General features: G+C 39.2%; 1 protein-coding gene across 2 annotated transcripts in view; it reads right to left on the reverse strand.

The window, feature by feature from the left end:
• Window positions 1-21,951, reverse strand: part of vldlr (very low density lipoprotein receptor) — a 98,359-nt gene that overhangs the window by 11,954 nt on the left and 64,454 nt on the right. For both annotated transcript variants that reach the window (XM_041810892.1, XM_041810893.1), the window contains exons 14-16: window positions 17,621-17,760; window positions 13,219-13,360; window positions 12,721-12,870 (exon numbers count right to left, since the gene is read on the reverse strand). In XM_041810892.1, the coding sequence (XP_041666826.1) occupies window positions 12,721-12,870; window positions 13,219-13,360; window positions 17,621-17,760 (432 nt within the window). The remainder of the gene's footprint in view (window positions 1-12,720; window positions 12,871-13,218; window positions 13,361-17,620; window positions 17,761-21,951) is intronic.

The following is a 21,951-nucleotide window of genomic DNA, read 5'->3' on the forward strand; positions in this document are numbered from 1 at the left end:
ATCTTATTTGCTTAATTAACAGCCTGGCTCCCACAATGCCTGAAAAGAAAAAAATCTGGCCCTTGTGCAAACATAGTTGGTGATCCCTGGTCTGTAGTTTCATCCGTGTTTCTGCATGTTCTCTCAAAGCTTTCAGATATGAGCAATTGTTGCAATACCCCCAAAATTGTGGGGGCAGTGTTTAGTGATGTAGCCAAGAATTTGAGCCAGAGCAGCAGAACACAAGGAAGAATTGTTTTTAAAGGGTAAAACATAATATCCATTTTTTGAGGAATTATTGCCAAACAATGTTTAAGTTTTTAGCAAGTACAAACATATGTATGATATTAGACCATCTGCCAAGGGTGGAAAGTAATTACCTCTACTCAAATTACTTTAAGTAGTTTTTTGTGTACTTGCCCTTTTGAGTACATTTTGAATGTCTACATCCAAGTTAGTTTTAACCAGAGTAACCATATTCTTATTTGACTGCAGCACACCTGTATTCTTTCCATGTCTGTTGACCAAACAGGAGCAATGTAAAACTCTCAGGGTGAAGGTCTGGAGTTGATTTTACTTCCCACGGTGTAATTTTAAATCCATTCTGAGTGAAATGTTCTTCACTATCTGAGTTATTTGACAGCGTCGATCCACCAGTGTTTGAGAGACACATTTGCACCATGAGTGAAGTTATCCATAAAATTAGAGTTCCTGCCTGTGACTTTAGGTGATCCTAAAGGAAACTTTGGTGTAAAACGTATAGATGTGATTTTATCTGAACAGCTTGGCTGGAGCTCTATTCTATTGTGTTTCTTGCCAATAAGGAAGGAGTTTATTTTATTGTACAACCCCACAGTAGCTCATTAGCACTGGAAAAGAGTTACTCTAGTTAAAATTTACTTGTTTATATTATTTTTTTGTGTTTGTTCTGTGGCATTTTTAAGTTATTTAATTTAACATAACTCATAAAAAGAGTTGTTTTAGTTTTAAGAATATAGACATTTAAACTAACATTTTTGACAGCTTTGGAATAACCATGTTCAATTTTTGATTAAGGGATCTTCCCTCATCCTCATGAGCCCAAATTTTGTCTCATCTTAACCGCAATCTTGAGTAGTACCATACTTAAGCTTTTACTATAACACTTGACCTTCTAAAAACTAGGTGTGGTATCAAAGGGAAAAGATGTATGAATTTGGTGAATGGTTCTAAACTTGAAGAAGGATTTTCTCCTGTGGATTTAATGTTATTAGATAAAACAGCCCGTGTAAAATAAGCAGCGGACCAACTCACCAACCTGGAAGTCCAACCAAAGATCACAGGGAGATGCCATTACATTTTTCTTTAAAAAAAATGATCATTTTTAGCATTTTCATGCCTCTGTTAAAGGGTAAAGCAGTGGATAGAGTCAGACACAAGGGAGAAGGAGTGGGGTAAAAAATGCAGGGTTAAATTCAAACCCAGGGCCACCGCTTTGAGAGCCTTTGAACATGGGACATGCAATTTTAACCACTGAGCTAATGCCAGCCTTTGGTCCTCCTGAGCACAGTCAGACCATGAGAAAACCTCCACTATTTTGGTCTGAGATCATCCAGCCTGAAGGAAAACACTCCCCAGTCACCTCTAAAGGCTGTTATGAGTCCCACATTGAGTTCAACCTTGAAGTTAGAGCACTGTTTATTATTTTCTCTCTCTAACAAGATTATAGCCAGTCTAAGCTGAAAGCACACAATGCTCTACAGTTCCTATTTGTTACGGCTGCCATGGCTTTTAAAAAGGATAAACATTTCAGCTGGAGGTTTTTAGTGAAGAGCAACGCAGTCTTGGCTGCAGCCCAACAAGGAGGGCAATGGAGGTTCATTCAGAGAGTGACAGGCATCCCTCTATGGCCCCTCCCAGGCTATTCTCACTTTAGAATAGTACCGCAAACACAGACGGGTGTGTAAACACAACTGTAGAGCACACAAAAGCTGGAGAACTCACAGAAGCACCCACACATGTTCAGAGAGATGCTCTGAAACTGCACGCATGCATTCATGTACATGCTGGAGGAATAGACACACTAACGAGCTGTCTAAAACCACACAGAGAAGAAAAGTACCACACACCGTCTGGGCGGTGTATTCAGTCATCACTGCAGCGGTAAAGAGCCTTGAGGCAGCAACAGATTCCCAAACAGCCCAGGAGAGGTGAGTAAGGCTACAGGGACGCTCGCTACATGAAGGCCGTTACATTTCTGTTGACAGTATGGGCTGTAAAACCAGCAGCAGAGCTCGCAGGTTTTCACTGGAGCAGAGTTCATCTCATTGTAGCGTGGGATCCTCTGGTATTATTGGTTTTTATTGTCACGTCTATGAAATTTCCAGGAAGAGCTTTCCTCTCCAGCTTTCCTTTCATACATCTTTCATGACCATAGTGTTAGTTTTAGCATGCAGAATTGAGCCCATACAATTCAAGGAAAAACCTCAAATCTTAGCATGACTACATCTAATTTCTAGCCGAATATGTCTCAGTACACTTATTATATGCCATTTTCATCTGACAAGTCCAGACCAAACATCTTATTTCAGACAAAAGTAAAATAAAACATGCTTTTACATGGGGACCTCTGACAATTTATAATGATCGCAGAGGATGTCTGGGTTTTTCACCCCCAAAATAGACTATATTTGTAATTTAAGTTCTTGTTTCAGGGCAAATAACCAGATGTCAGCACACACAGATCCACAAGGAATACTAATCTTGTGCTAATCAGGATTTTACTGTTGAAACAAAAGAACAAGAGTCATTAAGTTCTAACACTTAAAGGCTACTTATTGGCTTTTATTTCAGTCCCTCCCACACTAATTGACAGACTGGCCTCCATCTTAATCACAAAAACACCCCAGCAATTGTTTGTCATACCTTTCGGGCCACATTCAGTTCATTCAACTAAAATCATTCAGATCCCACCCTTTTCTAGTCTCCACTGGAGTTCCCCAGGGTTCTGTCATGGGCCCCCTTCTCTTCATCATCATTTACTTCCCCTTGGCTATATCTTCTGTAAATTCATCAACTTTCACTTCTACGCAGATGACACCCAGCTCTACCTATCCACAAACCCTAATGCCTCCCTCTCTGAATGTTTACAGGAAACCAAATCCTGGTTTTCACACACTGGATCATTCCACAGTTCTCACTCCCCTTTATTTTAAAAGGAACCCTGCATGATCAGACAAGTTCATCTTGTTGGACAGATATTTGTATCTCTAGTACGTACAGTCATGGACGAAAGTATTGGCACCCCTGGAATTTTTCAAGCAATTACACCATTTCTCCCAGAAATTGTTGCAATTACAAATGTTTTTGGTATACACATGTTTATTTCCTTTATGTGCATTGGAACAATAAAAAAAACTGAAGAAAAAAGACAAAATTGGCATAATTTTACACAAAACAAAAAATGGGCTGGACAAAATTATTGGCACCCTTTTAAAACTGTGGGTAAATTGGTTTATTTCAAGCATGTGATGCTCATTTAAACTCACCTGTGGCAGTAACAGGTGCTGTCAATCTACAAATCACACCTGAAGCCAGTCAGAATGTCTAAAAGTTGACTCAGCCTTTGTGTTGTGTGTCTGTGTGTGTCACACCAAGCATTGAGAAGAGAAAGAAGAGCCCAGAATCATCTGAGGACTTAAGAAGCAAAATTTAGGAAAAATATGAACAATCTCAATGTTTCAAGACCATCTCCAGAGATCTTAAAATCCCTTTATCCACTGTGTGTAATATAATCAAGAAGTTTATAACCCATGGAACTGTGGCTAATCTCCCTGGACGTGGACAGAAGAGAAAAACTGACAAAAGAATGCAACGCAGGATAGTTGGAATGGTGGATAAACATCCTCAGTCAACTTTCACACAAATTCAGGCTGTCCTGCAGACTCAGGGTGCAAAAGTGTCAGCTCGGACCATACGTGGTGATCTGAATGAGATGAAGCGCTATGGCAGCAGACCGAGGAGAACCCCACTGCTGACAAAGAGACATCAAAAAGCCAGACTGGAGTTTACAAAAATGTACCTGAGTAAGCCTCAATCCTTCTGGGAGAACATTTTGAGGACAGATGAGACTAAGGTAGAGCTTTTTGGAAAAGCAAGTCATTCTACTGTTTACAGAAAACAGAATGAAGCCTACAAAGAAAATAATCCAGTACCTACAGTCAAACATGGTGGTCCGGATCTAAATCCCATTGAACACCTTTGAGAAATATCAAAATTGCTGTGGTAAGAAGGCACCCTTCAAATCTAAGAGACCTGGATTAGTTTGCAAAAGGAGAGAGGTCCAAAATTTCAGTTGAGTGGTGTAAGAAGCTTATTGATGTTTATAGGAAGCCATTGGTTTCAGTTAGTTTTTCCCAAGGGTGTGCAACCAAACATTAAGTTGAAGGTGCCAATAATTTTGTCCGGACCATTTTTTGAGTTTTGTGTACAATTACAATACTTTCATCCATGACTGTATATTGAACTAAAAAACTCACTAGATATCTGCATTTTGAGTAATTTGAGTCTATAAAATCACCAGGAGGCCGCCATGTTTTCGTCCGTACTGGCGCTGTGACGTCACAGTTCCGTAACACTCCTCATCGTTTCTATGCAGTAACCTCTGTTTCAGACTGGCAGCCAGTGTCAGGGCTGCATCTCAGAAACGCAGTACGTCTCATGCACAGAGATTTTTAAATTTGAGGTCTCTTCTATTCTCTACCATCTAGACAGGAAAATGATAAATACAGAGACATATTTACCTTGTCGTAGCAAATATTTGCGTCCATCAGGAGAATATGTTTGAAATCTGTTTCTTGATGAATCACATGAAGGCCACGAGCTAAAATGTGTCTGTTTAATAAAGGGGTTCCCCAAACTTCAACTCTTTATGAAGCTTTCTGTTTACAAACAGGTCAGGTCAAAATAAACACAGAACGAAAGCACTTCTGGACTGCGCTTTTCAAAGTAAAAGTCCACTTTAGCATTTCTCTGGAGAAACTCCCTTTGTATGTACATTGCTTCCACTATACACTGAATCCAGTCACTTATAAGGAGGTTTACTGAGGTAAAACTAAGGAGGAATGGCAGAGCTTTGACAACAGGGAGACAAAACCAAGCCTAACCCTACCCTAACCCTGAAAGCTGTGATGGCAGCAACAGCTGCAAGCAGAAAAAACGTCTGAAAAACGGTTACTGCATAGGAATGGCAAGGAGCGCTCATAGGTGACCGCTGCGGCACTGTGACATCACACTACCAGCATGGACGAAAACATGACGCCATCTCAGTGAGTTTATGAGCTCAAATTTACTCAAAATGCAGATATCTAGGATACTTGGTGAGTTCCATATACATTTGAGAGATACAAATATCTATCCAACAAGATGAACTTGTCTGATCATGCAGGGTTCCCTTTAAGATTCTGGGCGCTGTCCTCAACAGCAAAACCTTTCATTCTAACCACACATCAATGATGTTCACCTTTCTTCATCCTTCACTCCCAATTCTGACGCTATTTAGTTCACTCTATAGTCACTTCCTGTATTATTTACTATAATTCCTTAACATTCTTAGATTAGTCCAGAGTTCTGCTGCCTGTATCATCTCCAGAACCCTAAAGTATTCAAGCACTGTTATGTCTAACCTCAATCTGGATAACATTACTGGACATATGCAATGATAACACTCAAGCCCTGAAGCCAACATTACCTAACGCACTACCACCAACAGATATCAAAACTGATAGCTGCAGCCAAACTGATAAAATCTCACCTCATTTTTTCACTGCAGAATCCAGTTTGCCAAATCCCCCCAGTCTCTCATCCAGACTCATCACGCATCATGCTTTGTTTTTTCCCCTTATTGCAGAGAATCCCTACAGCGAGTTGTTGCAACACGTCAGTGTTGTTTACATCTGTGACCACATAAGATCATGTGTAGAAGAGCATGCTCCCTCTGGCAAACATTATTATCAGAAAAGTATCCTGTAGTGTAGCATGTTGTTAAAATCTTAAGGCTGTGTGCAGTGTATACTCCAAATTTGGAAAAATCAGAAAGGGGACTGAATATTTTTACTTGTTTTGATTAGGCCTGTTAATATTAACATATTAATGCTTGTGATTAATCCGGAAAGCTTGACGTGTTAAAAAACATAATAACACAATTTAATCATATTAGGGATGCATGACTTTAACTGAAGTATATCGGCATTGGCCGAGAATAGCAAGTCTCCTGTGGATAGCTCTCTGGCTGTGCACAAAGGTGCTCTGTCTCAAGCATTGGAGATGTGGGTGGTTGGTTGCTTAGTTTGTGCTGTTTAAAGCAGATCAGGAGAACTACTTTAGTTGAAGTTTTATTTCTTTTGTCCATCTTGACTATCAAAAATATAAAAAAGCAACTAAAGTGGAGCAGCTTGCTGGAGCTACCATTTATTACACTGACGAGAGACCACTGGACATCAGTCAGCAACTTCAGCTACCTCGGGGTAACAGCACACCTGATTATTCTCTTTACAGCAGAAGTTATTTTGTACCTGATGTGTTTGTCTGCTGGGCTCGTTTGCAGTTTATAAATATTATTGCTAGGTGAATTAAGATACTTTGATTTACAAACCACAGAAAAGTTAAAAAACTCTACTTTGTTGAATATTTCTTCAACATCATACTTGTACTAATTTATCTCAAACAAAAATGCAAGTAAATGGTAGTATTTTAAATATTAATTTATAGATAATTAATAATAATAATAATAATAATAATAATAATAATAATAATAATAATATTTTGTACTTTTTCATTAAAAGCACTTTCAAAGTGCTGTACATCAAGTTAAAATAATGAAAATAAACACTTGATAATAAGAATGTTAAAAAATCTAAAAATGACTAAAACTAAAGAAATGCTGTGATTAATCATGATTAATCATACCAAAGGGATGTGATTAACTTAATAATTTTTTTAAACTCAATTAACAGCACTAGTATTGATACTTTATGATACTCCACAAGGATCAGGATCTTTACGAGTACTGCTTTTAATATTTTTCTACCATTAAAGAAAAGTTGTTTAACTGGACATAGATATACAAGTTAGAACCATTTAAAAAGAGCATCATCTATCTTATACTGGTAGAAAAAAATGCCCAAGAAAAAATGTCCCTAGTTTTTGTTGTCCATCAGTTTTTATAAAGTCTGTTGTTAATATTTAGGCAAATTCCAATACATTTTTGAAAGAGGCATCCCCAAAGAACAGAGAAAAAATCCCACCGATAAACCCTGAATGGATGTACATAGTAGCCATAAATGGAGTAGTGCTGAAATAAAAACATCACAAAAGATGGTACCCTGCAAAAACTGTCAGGAAACTGTGGGAACAGCCTCCCTGCTCTTGTTCGGAAATAAAGGAGAGTAGAGGAAAAATATCTTACAGAATACTGTGCAGGCTAACGAGGCAGACTTTCATTCAGGAGGACGGTGGTGCAGAGAGTTGTCAGGGAGATGTTCCAGTACTTTGTGTACACCAATGTCTCGGACTACAGTTTGAGACCAATTAGGAGAGTATGTGAACTGAATTCAGCTGTCAGGTTTCTGTGCGATGCTGCTGCAGCATGAAAAGGCTAATTTATGGGAGTGTAGAGAGGAGCTGGGCGGCTCGAGACAAAAACAACTGGAGCAGAGTGGATCACAGAAAGGGGAGACTTTAGTTTCACACAAACTTTCTCAAAGCTAAAAGGGAGACTGGGGAAGGAAATGATGCAGTTTATTTTCTATAAAGTATTCATTTCTTCATATTTTTTTATTTCTGAACTTCTTTTGACCCGGGCATATACAGTATGCTGTATCCTTTTAAAAAAAACCTGCATTGCCACCTCCTGTGCACTCCGTCCTGTTTGTAAGCATTTTTTTTTTACATCTTCACAAGATGGCAAAAGGACCGTACAGACCTGGGAATCTGACCTGAATCTGATGTACCGTCTCCTACGCTTGGAGAAGCTTTGCAAATTGACTGTATATACCTGCAGCTTTTTTGCTTTGCTCTGTGATACTACTGATGCATGTATACAGATAGAGAGATACATTTTTAAGTCAAACGGCCTGCAGCATAATTGCAAAAGTGCAGCGTGAAGACAGATGGACTTTTAATTAAATGGCTGTAATCTCTTTATACAGGCAGGTGCAACAAAACTGCAATCTCACACACTACATCCCATTAAAATTTTGTTAAACAGGTGGACAATTAGGGAAGCATCACTTACAAACAGAACACTGAAAGTTTACGTAACTAAGTGATTAGACGTACAAACCCAAACTACCAAAGAAGTTGCAGAGCACAAAGACAAAATATTCAATTCTCAAACTGATCAACCTCATGGTTTCTTATTTTTTGGAAATGTACACATACTCTGAATCTAATGCCTGAAACTTGTCCAAAAAAGTTCAGACAGGAGAAAGTTTACCACTGTGTCTCATCAACTTTTCTTCTAACAACACTTTGAATACTTCAACAATTAGTGTCTTCAGCACCTAGCAGCTTACAAAGTACATACATTTTCAACAGGAGACATCGGCTGCCTGTTGCCCTCTTTTACTGTGAAGCCATGCTGCCGTACCTCATGCAGAATGTGTCGTTGTGGGAGTACAGATGGCCCTGCGGCCCTTTACCACACGTCTCTCCCCACTCTATCCCTTTTCCAACTCTATCCACTGTCATCCTATCACAAATAAAGGCTTGAAAAAGCCCAAAAATAAGACTTAAAAAAATGTGTCTTTGTATTCTCTCGCTGAAATGAGCAGGGATGTCCACGAGAAAGACGTCATCTGGATGGAAGCATGTTACCCCAAAACCTGTATGTAGCTACCTCTCAGTGATGATCATGAGGCTTTCACAGATGTGCAAGTTACCCCTGTCATGGGCACTAATACACCCCCACATATGCTGGCTTTTGAACTTTCACAATCTGTATGGTTGTTTTCTTCTTTCAATCTAAATTTAAAACCATTATTTCCAAAAACTATCTGAAATGTGGACTCGTAGAGCATGCTGCTTTCATCAAATTCAAAATGTGAGTATGTTACCAAAAAAAATTACAAATTGGATCAGTTTCACCATCCAATATCTTACATTTGTGCTGTATTTAATTGAATGTAAAAAAATTGGGAATCATTGTGTCCTGTTTTTAACCACATTTTACACAATGCCTCAATTGTTTTTGGAACTGGGGTTTGTACGTTACACAACACCACTTTAATTTAACCATTTGGAAAGTCTGCATTTATTTTAACTTTCAACTCAAAGAAAAACAGGCCTCCAGCTTTGTGGAAAAATTTTAGTTGGACTTCCCTGTTTCAGCAGGACACAACACCTGATCTTCAAACCACATCGACAAATTTAATTTGTAAGAACTTGAGTGACCTGTGCAGAACGCTTGACTTCAGCCTACGTCCATCATGTCTGGAATCAACAGGAATGCAACTATGAGCGAGGGCAAAGCAGGCAGGAGAGCAAATCCCCACAGCCTGGCTTCAAACTCTATGAAAGACGTCCAAAAGGAGAGCAGGGAATTCCCAAAAGTTTGGAGTTCTCTAGCATTCAACAGCTGTCATGGCACTGCCACAGTCAGATCAAACTGAAGACAGCTCAGACCTGGACTGAACCAAACCATCATATATGAGCAGCGCTGAACAAAGTTCAGCCCCGGGGCCCACACAGTTCAGCTGTCAAGACGAGACAACAAAGGCACTTTCAAACAGAAGAGAGAGTTGACGGCTGCAGCTGAGATGTGAAGGAGGACGGTGATGATACATGCCAAAGAGACGGTGAAAAACTGGATCACAACGCCAACTGAGTCAGCTACTGTTCAGCTGTCAGAGCACTAACGGAAACAGACAGCTGGGTTTGTGTTTGGCACCGATACAGATGGGAGAGAAACTCACTGGGAGAACACAATCACAGCAGAAAAACTTGGTGTAGTTGCTGAGAAGAAGGAGAAGCAAAAGGGAAGAAGGAACAAAACTTGAATCAAAGCCAGCTGAAGCAAAGAGTTCGACTGAATTAATTCTGTTCCTCACAATTGATTCAGTGTTTTGCAGGATTCAGAGTGAAAGCATTGCTCCCTGTAGCCTTTTCTTTGTAATCAATTCTTCGAGAAGATGCAGCAGATTCGCCACAAGCAGCAAGGCAAAGAGAGAATAAAGCAGAGAGCACAGCTTTGCCTTTGCATGTACAATTGAAATGCACATAAGCAGAAGCTAAACCTTCATTTTGAACGTTTAACCCAGCACTTTTAGCTTTCACCCTCAGAGCCACACAATTACCAACGTTTTCCCATGATGCAATCCACACCAGCCTGAGGGAACCAAGAGGCAAATTTAAATCTTCCTACTGGGTTAGTAGTACAGATTTCCCCCATGATTTCAATGAGTTTCTATTTATAAACACTTTTAATATTTCCAGTTTCACTTTCATAAACTCACAAATTAGAATACTCTGTGGATTATTAATAATCAGCTAAAAATAGAAAATCGAGAAGAGGGAGAAAATCATGTATTAACATCTCTAAATGAAAACAATATTCAGGTGGTTCTCTCTCAGTCTAATTTAAAAACCTGTGTCCACTGGAAGTGCTTTTTGCATAGGCAGGGTCCATTTTTAAAAAAAATTAAAAACCCGAAGTATTTCTGCATTTTTAGCAATCTTTGTCCTGAGTGTAAAAACAACCTTAGTATCAGCTACTTTTTGTCATTGCTGGAAAAAGTTAAACAATTGGAAAAGCCCCACTCTCCTCTATGACACTCGCTCACAACCAACCAAAACAAAGAAGACAGGGACTTATGTTACCGGCTTTGTCAACAAAAATGACAGAAAAGAAGTTGATATATCAGCTTTTCATTGTATAGCACCAATTCACAACCAAAGTTCACAGACACAAAAAACACAAAGTCACCATGGCCCTTACACATACAAATCGTGAGTTATAACATCTTTTACTAGTGAGCCGCACAGTGCCGAGCTCAAAGTAAGCCAGCCCCAACGGTGTGCCACCCAGTTCGCAGGGTGCAATTTGCCAGGGGATTTACTACTCCTGTTACTGATACCCCCCTCCGTGATAATTTTTCACCCCACGGGAGATACGTTTTATCCCTGCCTCTGGTCCAGCTGTCTATACCTCTGTTACAGTGGTGATCCAGCAAAGTGAATGCTAACAGTGACAGTGACTGTTAGCATTCACTGTATGACTTAAACATTTATGACACAAGACCAAACCTCCAGATTTTTTTTATTACTACGGCATCCTTTCGGCGACTTCTCGCACTGATGAGTGAAATCAGGAAGAATCAGACGCAGATCCAGAATTACAACTTTTTCTGCACCTACTAATAACAAAAGTTTGACCCTTTCCTCTTCTAACAGACAAATACATTCTAGACTTCTTAAAAGAATAAAACACTAGAGATGTTCGAAAAATTTAGTCCACGACAGTCAGTCTTTAATTTATTAACTGGCGCTAGTAAAGCATGCCATTCTCACCGCCCAATCAAAAAAATGATTGTGTTCATTTTCTGCTCTCTAGAGACCCACAAATCAATCGTCAGTAAAATTTTCTCCTTCTGATGATGAGTGTGAATTATTATTTGTTTATTGATTGAAGAAAGAGGGAGAGAGAGGCAGGGAGGGAGTGAGAGAGAATGTGAAAAGAGCAGCGTGCAGCGCTGTCAGTCTACAGTTTGATTTTTGCTCCAAAACGATGTAAAGTCAACCAGATCAGACAGTGTAGAGAGATCAAGGAGGGCTCAAACTGCCACATCATCAGCTCTAAGCGTGCGCTGAAACGGGTAACTCAGCTGTGGTAGAAAAGCATATCTCGTGAAGCGCTGGGCTGCCTTGCCGAGTCAAACCAAGTAGAGCCGAGCCGGGCCATGTAATGGAAAAACCCCAACTGCTGCTCTGGGGCTTTAACACACACCGCGTGCTGCATTACCTTGAACCCAGACAGGCCAATGGAGACACTTTGCAAAAGAGTACACTCACTACATCGCTGCTATGTTACGGACAGCAAACTTGGAATGAACAGACCATGTTTTACCTGTTAGCTGTGCTTAATTACAATGGCAAAAGTGGGTGAAGATCAGTTAGTTAACCAGCTGCTCATAATGCTTGAGCAAGTTACAGCAGCAAGGAAAACCTTTCTTTCACAAGTACAAACAGACTTGTGCTAAAAAGCTACCCACTATAGCTGTGTTGGGGTTGTAATTCAAAAGAGGAGAGGGAGGTGCAGAGGGAAAGAAGTGGGAGATACAGGAAATAAATGGAAGGAGGTGCAGAAAGAGAGAAAACAAACAGAAATAACAACAATCTGACTTGACAATTAAAGGGAGCAATCTTTAAGTCCAGAACCAATGCTGATGTCAGACCACAATTCCTTTATATTTCTTCTATCCTTCCTTCAATGAAGAAAAACATCAAGCAAACAGACACTTTTGATGTCCTATGCCCTCATAAAAACAGTTTTTTGGAGGTCCTGCCTGAACTCACCAGAAATTTTGCAAAGGAATAACATTTTTTTAACATATTTCCTTTCTCTCTATGGGGTTTATAATGCTCATGCCTTAATAACAAGAATGGCTCCGTTTAAAAATTACTAATAACCACATACTATAAACTTCAAATGCAACCTTGAATCAAGAAAATGCCATTTGATTTGGCCGCTGTGGTGTGGTGACTCACCAGGTCTGCAGCGTAAACCATCAGCAGCCAGCTCCTGTCCCTCTGGACACACGCAGGTGTATTTGGGAGAGTGTTTGTTGATTTGTGGGGCAGGTAGACACATGTAGCTACAGCCTCCGTTTTCACCCTTCTCTGCACACCAGTTAGTACCTGCACACAAGAATCAATAGCTCTGAATGTACTGACAAACATACACATGGACATTAAATACACTTTGAAGCCAAATTAAGCAAGACTTGTAATACACAGATGTTAAATATTAAGGAATCAGTCAAAACCATGCCATATTTTTTTTTGGTAGAGCTGTTTTGCTAAATGAAACACTTCTGACATTTCATGGACTAAACTTTTTAAATATTATTAGCAGATTAACTAAATTTAATTAGAAATTTCAACCCTTCATATGCAGCTTAAAAACGAAGACTTTACCTTGATCACGCCTTAATACAGTTACTTCTGATTTTGTTTTCAGTTGTTTCAATCCTAGCAGGTTCTTACCTGACAGCTGGATCAGCTCATGGTACACAATGATGTCCTGGGGGTCGTTCAGGTTGCTTGCAAGCGTCACAATGTCCGAACCAGTGAATTTGTTTGCCCCGTAGATGGCTTCATTCTCCGCGTCTGTCCAGAAGACTCGGTCCTAGAAAGAAGACAGAGAACTACTGCTTATTTTCTGCCACTGGACCAAAACTCAACTACTTTCAAAAATCAACAAGGCAATAGTTTTTACAACTCCAACTGCAAAATTTGGACACTTAACAGAGTATTTCATAATACTTAAAGAAAAAGTCATTAAAAAAAGACACAAATACATTCAGTTTAAGTTTTATTGTCTATCTTTGGTTCAATCAACCAGTTAATTTGACTTTAAAAAGATGATTTCTCTTCTACCAGGCAAAATCTTACTACTATAATTTTCAGCACGTCTGTCTGTCTGTGTCAATTTGCACACCAAACCATTGCTCCAATTGTCTTTGATACCTTTCTGAAGACTTCTTGGGTGTACTGGTTCAAAACTGGTGCCATAAATAAATCAGAAGTATGTACAGATATTCTATAAAATCCCAAAATGTTGTGCTGAGTCATTATTCAGGGAATTCTTCTGGGGATGAAATCACACCTATCTTTGGAGGGGCTGGAGTGTAAGACTGCCATAATTCATCCCCTTTAAAAAACAAAAAATCAACAGCAGCCGCCAGCTCAGAGATTTGGTATACCCTTGGACTTGATCCAAACTAAAAATAATGCAATTTTCCTGCAACACTACAACCACTTACTCTTTATAAAGTCAATTCACTGTTTTAACAGCATGTTCTATGCAAAGCTTTTTATCTTTCAGTAGAAAAAGTGGTTTCTACATTCATTTCTTCCAAGAGCTTGAACCTTTGGCAAAAATGTCAACAAAACTGGCCTTTTATTAAGATCTTGTGATTGCTTGAGCCATTTTCATATAATGATTCCCTCAAAGCAAAAAGGGACATGTCCCTCATTTCAAGCCTGTGTCCTTTCAATGAAAATATTTTCACAAACGTACCCACAAATTTGCATAAATACTAAAAGAAATGGCAGGACCCCCTCCCTCCTAAGTGATTTAAACCAGGTTTTCCCCTTGCAGTAAATGAAAAGAATAAAATATCTTGTTCCTCTGAAATTGCAGCAATCATATCACTTTTACGTGGTAGTCATTAGAGCACTGCAATAAGGGAATTTTTCTTATTTGTGTTCAAAATTCCCCATCTATGTTTGCTGTATGTTCTCCTGGTTGACAAGTTAGTCTAATGTAAACGATTTATAGGTCCTTTATAAACTATAACACAACAGCTTCTCTCCTGCCTTTCCCGTCTCTGTCAGGCAAAGCATAAGTGCCAGAAAATAGATTCAATATTCTGAATTAACATCACAAATTGAACCATCTGTGTGATGAGACCATCTGCGTGGTGTTTCTGCACTGAATGCTGCGAGGACCACCTGTCAATCAAAACGCATCTTTTGGTCTGCTCAGCTTCTCACTGCTAAAGCTATAATGTTAATTCTGTTTTCATCTATTTTTCTCCAAAAATTCAAACTTCCTGTGCTTCAGGATGCTTCCCAAGAAGGCGCAAGAGATGAGATCACTTAACGCCTCCTGGACCGGTTATATAAGCTGTTAGCTCACTTCAAGGAGCAAGAAAAAGGACAACCAAAAACATTAACTGTTTCTTTAACCCAAACTAAAGATCAGCTTTTTAATAAAATCCCTGATTCTTAAAATAATGCACTGCCAGGCGTTCAGACATGAGCTGTAGTGTAAGCGTCTGAATTTGAATAAATGTGTCATCTGTCTGAGTGGGAGCGAGGTAGCAGTTGTGTGAGTGGGTGTGGGTGAGGGAGAGACACAGATGAGCAGCCAAATGTCCAATCGTCTCTGACTCAGAAAGATAATATGTGAAAGACAAAATACTGATTTTACAGAGAGTAAAGGTTTAAACATTGGATATCAGAACGAATACTTATTAGGAAGGAATACGACCTGCTTCACAGAACAGAGGTCATGTGCTGTATGCTGAATGTGCTAGTTGTGAACAGACTACTAATTCCAACTTTGTGTTGCGGTTATTTTCTTAGTATCCATTATGATCTAATCCAAGTTAGACTCCCAACCAATGTCATTTTCTCCCATTTTTACCATGAAAAACAGATCTGAGTTTGTTCAACAGGTCCCATTTTCTGCCCAATGAAAAATCTTTTGTCTAAATATGCAGTCAGGTGTGTTACATGTCAGCATTAAATCATTAAGACAAAGCAAATAAACATCTGCTACTGACCTCTTTCCTTCCACATTATTTGCTGACGTTTGTCACAAGGGATAGTTTTGGCTGGCACCTGTTAAACTGATGTATCTGTAAATCCTTAATTTTTAAGATCAAATGTCTGTACTTTTAATCATCTTGAAATATTTGGACTGAACTTCTATTAGTTTAGGATATATTATCGGTTAAATTTTTGAAAAACTTCTAAACTTGGGTATAAATTGGGCAGGCTTTTTTCAAACATTTATAACAAAATATCTTTTTTACCTATCATAAAACAAACATGCCGATAAAGTGCAACAAAAGTACCCTGCTTGCCGAGTCCACCCCTCTGATTTTAGTTTGACTTTATTCTGCAAGCTAACAATGTACTGCCATGCTTTCCATCTGTTCATATCTTTATCTAATCTCTCTCTCCCTCTGCTCTGTGCCCCACATGCTTGTGTGTGGCTGCACTCGGGACATCCACCTCTCTTTTTAAACCGCAGTGGATTTCAAATAACAGTGGACTGCGCTCCCACATATACTGTATTCAATCCCCTAAAAACCATTTTAATCTGAAGATTTCAGTGGATATTTCCAGCCAATAAATAAACCATACATATCAGTATGTATGTTATACACTCACTGGCCACTTTATTAGGTACATTTTGCTAGTACCAGGTTGCCCCCCCCCCCCCCTTTTGCCTTCAGAACTGCCTTAATTCTTTGTGGCATAGTTTCAACAAGGTGTTGGTAACATTCCTCTGAGATTTTGGTCCAAATTGACATGAAAGCATCACACAGTTGCTGCAGATTTGACAGCTGCACATCTATGATGCGAATCTCCCATTCCACCACATCTCAAAGGTGCTCTTTTAAATTGAGATCTGGCGACTGTGGAGGTCACTGGAGTACAGTGAAGTCATTGTCATGTTCAAGAAACCAGTATGAGATGGTCTGAGCTTTGTGACATGGTGCATTATCCCGCTGGGAGTAGCCATCAGAAGAACACTGTGGTCATAAAGGGATGGACATGGTCAGCAACAATACTCAGGTAGGCTGTGGCATGCTCTATTGGTACTAATGGGCTCAAAGTGTGCCAAGAAAATATCCCCCACACCATTACTCCACCACCACTAGCCTGAACTGTTGACACAAGCCAGGATGGATCTGTGCTTTCATGTTGTTTATGCCAAAGCCTGACCCTACCATCTCAATGTCACAACTGAAATTGAGACTCATCAGACTATTGTCCAATTTTGGTGAGTCTGTACAAATTGTAGCCTCAGTTTCCTGTTTTAAGCTGACAGGAGTAGCATCTTGTGTGGTCTTCTGCTGCTGTAGCCTATCTGCATCAAGGTTCAATGTGTTGTGCATTCAGAGATGGTATTCTGCTCAGTTGTAACGAGTGGTTATTTCAGTTACTGTTGCCTTTCTATCATCTCAAACCAGTCTGCTTATTCTCCTCTGATATCAGCAAAATGCATTTAAATGCTAATATATCAGCAGTTTCTGAAATACTCAGACCAGCCCGTCTGGCACCAACAACCATGCCACGCTCAAAGTCACTTACTAAATCCTCATTCTTCTCTATTCTGATGCTCGGTTTGAACTTCAGCAAGTCATTTTGACCACATCTACATGCCTAAATGTGTTGAACTGCTGCCATGTGATGGGCTGAAAATATAAAGAGACCATAGGGAGGATAGAGGGAGGATGTCAACGGACAAAATGTTTCAAGTCGATTTAAATGATACTAGTCACACATTTGAATTATTATGGTAATGATGCAACTCAGAGTACCATGAACATCTATCCATCAAACTGTGAGCTGGCACACCCACACAGTCCTTAGAAAAGGTCTAAAGCACCAAAATAATCTGTTTCTCAACATCATTATCATTGTTTTGGATGTTTAACTTCACTAACATTTTTGGTATTTAATTTTGATATCACACTTGAATTGTTCATATTTCAAGCTGTTCCCAGACACTTTAATAAAGTATCTGATTCATCAACTAATTAAAAAAAATACTGATTTTTCGATTATTCAAATAAGACATTTGATATCACCTTAACAGTGGTTTTGTTCAAAACGATGACAAGCGTAAATATAAGACCTGCAATACCTCAAAAACAGTAAGAGCGAAGGGATGGGCCAGATAATCCGAGGACTGGAGGACTTTCTTTCTGTTGTCACCATTCAGGTCAACGCTACAGAGCATGTGCAGTTTGGAGTCAACCCAGTACAACCGGCCTTTGATCAGATCTGTGAGGAAGATGTGAAGAAACAGGAGAAGAAAGGGTTAGTATAAGAAAAAAAACAGAGTTATAGTGGAAATAAACAGAAGGATGGATAATAAACAGAGAGAGAGAGTGGAGACATGGCAGAGAAAAACGAAAGGGAGAAAATAGAAGCACACAAGATGAGAAGAGGATGATAAAAGAGGAGAATAAAAGTGGGTTGACGGAGGAAATGAGAAGAAAGAACAGACGGGGAAAGAATAAAGACAAATAGAACAGAGGGAAGATAAAGCGTGGCGGGCAGAGATATGACGAGAGGAAAGGGAGAAAGAAAAATAAAATCAATACAACATTTCATTAACAAGGATGAATCAATGGCTCTTCACAGTGTGGAGGGTGAAAGCAAAGCAAGAGGAGAAAAGGCATTGTATGGTGTGGTCAGGAGTTTGATAATATTGATTCAAATCACAATAGTGTGGGTGGATATCGACTGAGGTTTTAATATACTGCAAAAGTGGAAGAATTCTTAAGGAGGGAAAATGAACATGCATTAACAGACATGCTGCATAAAAACATCCAAAAACTATAAAGTTTAAAGTGTTAAACCTTGGGGCTGCACCATTTTTGTATATGCGTATGTGAAATAGTTAAATCGCAGTTACATAACTTGCAAAACATCATGATGTTTTGTGTCAGAAGCCTGACATTTCTGTTTAAAATATCTTTTTTTTTGTTGACCTTATGTAATATTCTAATTTTCTGAGACACTGAATTTTGAGTTTTCATTATCTGTGAGCCATAATCATCAACATTTCAAGAAATAAAGGCTTGAAATATTTCACTCTATGTGTAATGTGTCTATATAATTCATAGGTTTCACTCTCTGAAATGAGTGACAAAAAATGTTGAACTTTTTCATGATTTTCTAATTTTTTGAGATGTACCTGTATATGGTCTGTGAACAGCACAAGTGAAAGAGGTAAGATTCTCTGCCCAAGGCCAGCCTAATTTGGCCTGCTTTCACAGCTCGAGAGGAGTCTAAAGGAGCATTAAGGCCTGTTCACACTGGAGGCCTTAATGCTCAATTCTAAACTTTTCTTGGATCTGATTTTTTTGTTTGCCTGTTCACACTGCAGTCAAATTCCAAATGATCAGATATGTATCCACATACAAAAGTGGCCTGAATCTGATTAGAAATGGTCAAATTCAATGTGACTTGCGCTGTTCACACTGTCAAAAAAAAAAAAATCAGACACGAGTCACATGTGAGCAAAATAATCAGATTCATGTCACCATTAACTGCAGTGTGAACATAGCCAAAGATGTCCTGTCAGACATACCAGCAGTTTTTATGAGTTTTTGAGTTTTTATCTGTTTTTCTTGCAATAACTTCAAAACAACTTCCTCCCTTCCCCTTCAGCATGACCAGGGGGCAACTGTTCATGATAATAAGTCTTAACAGCCACATTTCAAGAAGTTTATTTACTGATTATTCTATTGTTAATTTGGATATAGCCATATCTACAATGCTGATAATCAAGAATCAAATTGGGTATCAATATTAATAAAATAAATGTTCAACTTTCCTATCTGTAAATCAAAATCTGTGACATGATTTGAACCATGCTCCCCTACTCTGACTACTTTTAACAAAATCTTACCTCTTACAAGTGTAAAACATTTCGATTTGTGGTGCAGGGAAGCACCCAGTCCTTAAAATCTAATTAACAACAGATCCAGTTTCTCAGTTGCTACGTTTCAGGATACCTTTCATGTTAGATGTACTCCCTGGTTTGATGCCAGTGTTTAATTCATATAACAAAGCAATGTATTTACCATTTAATCAGTGCAGACATTTCCAGACACATGAATGTTGAACATCTCTCCCTCAGGCACTTGGCAAGTTTAGGAATTGCAAAGCACTGCTGAGTGCCTCTTCTTACGGGACCTGCTTCCAAAATATGCTTCAGTGATTACCTCCATTTGTCTGATCCTTTCTGACCACCCACAGAGAACTAAACACAGTTAATGGAGCCAGCTCATTTACAGAGACTAAAGTGAGCCTTGCCACATTTATATTCTGGTTATTTTTTTAAAGAGTGGGCGCTGAAATCCATGTATGATTTTATGTAATAACAGTAATGTCCTCTTCAGAAGAAGGGGATTTAGAGGAAGGACAACAAAACCTTGTACTGTGTGTTGTTGGCTGAAATGTCTGTTTACTCTTAAGCCTGGCCCACATAACAGAATTTTAAAATCTCAACAGATGTTGTGAGAGACCCCACACATGATGACAAGGGTAGACCAGTCTTTTGTGTGTGCAGAACAACTGTACATACACACAGAGGCTGGCTACACACCGAAAAATTGAAAATGTGAACAGATTTTTTTTTTTTTGCATGTGAAAGCTCCCAGACATGACGACATCTAATGAAAGATTCAACCATTTTGTTCTCACAGTGTGTGTTCTGTAATGAGATGACCAACACAGCATACCACACACTAACAGATACATTCACCAACAACCACAGGCTACACTCTCAAAACTACAAAGCTACGTGCTGCATCAATTGTGGTAGCATTTTCAGTCAAGCTCCTCTTCTTTTAAGTTGGATTCTAGTTTGTTTTACAGGGCATGCTGGATAAACACTTGTTCTGTTGCCCTAAATCAACAAGCTGCTCCTCCATTTCTGATGTCCATCTAAATTTATGCTTTACTATCTTTGCCATGGCTGTATTCGTTGTGCTTCCTCCCTCGATCCCTTGAAAATGTGGGCGATCACTAACCTGATGCGCCACATATATTTCACATTTATCTGGTAAACCTTCCACACAACGCATTTGGGGTCAGGTCTTTGCAAAAATTGCTTGGAAAGTGACTGGACTAAGGTTCTTCCTGTCACTTTGATTACAAGCCAATCAGAACTACAAGAAAAAAATTTAAGTTGGCCTGTGTAGCTTCGGTAGTAATTTTTGCTCCACAGGCTGTCTCTGTTGTAGTTCACAAACTGTGTAGCCTGTTGGTGGTTAAAAGTAATGGAGGTCGGCTGGGACAAGAGTGACAAACAGAAAAAAAACAAAAAAAACAAAAAAAAAAACGTTTTTCCGCTATGAAAATCCTTCATTGTGGTTCTTTGCTCTTGTTTCAATTAAAAATTGTTGCCCAGTTCTAATTAAACTGCCGCTGTCCCTACATCTGAACTAATGACTCCAGCAGCAGCCATTACAGTAAAATTAAACCCCACCCTTTACTATCCAGACTCAAGCCAAAACAGGTTGGGAGAAGAGCAAAAAACATATTTTGCACCATGAAGAGCATTGGTTCTTTGCTCTTCTTTAAATAAATAAATTACACTTGGCCCAGTTCTGATAAAACTGTCGCTATACTATGGCTCAGCGTTTCTTAAATGTGGGAATTTGTACAACCATGTGTGATTTCTCTAACTAAAGATCATTTAACAGCTGACAGCTCTCTCTCTCCTCATTTTCTCGTGTGTACCTTTTTGCAGTTTCATGTGTAATGTTGGTGATACGAACAGTAGTCTTGTTGGGGTTGTAAGTTATGCTAAGGTAGGTAGAAGGGGGAGGTAGAGCATCAGCCTAGTCCGACGGGGGTGAGTGTTAGCCCAGGCAGGGCACCTCACTCTAGTTCTGCCTTACAACACCAGCAGCCTTCGCTACCGGCGTCCAGTACAACTTCCATCTGTTTGATGACAGACCTGGAATTGAGCCAATCCATCAACTGTGCAAGGTTAGGGGATCACAGACAGAACAGTGCAGTCCTAGTGCACACATTTGGATGAGTTAGTTTGGTGAGAGTTTGATTTGCTCTTTCTGGTTATAAATTCAAGCCACTTTTCTTACTTCCCCATTTCCCCCATGTTACAATGTTACAATGTCATTTAGCAGACGCTTTTCTCCAAAGCGACGTACATTTGAGAGCAAGAACAACACAAGCAATGATCTAGACAAGAAGAAACAACATCAGTAAGTGCCATCAAGTGCTTCAGGTCCAATTGGACGCAAGTGCTGCCATGTAGAGTTTAAAGCAGAGTACCTAAAATATACGTTGTTTGTGGAGGGTTTTTTTTTTTGGTTTTTTTTTTTTGTTATTAGACAGCAACAATGAATCAAGGAAAATGTGGGATCACTAATCGCCATTCATTAGACTTCACAACAACTATTTACCAAGTACCAAGTGCTGGATCATTCCCAA

This window comes from Cheilinus undulatus, linkage group 17, assembly GCF_018320785.1.
Source record: "Cheilinus undulatus linkage group 17, ASM1832078v1, whole genome shotgun sequence".
Lineage (NCBI taxonomy): Eukaryota > Metazoa > Chordata > Actinopteri > Labriformes > Labridae > Cheilinus > Cheilinus undulatus.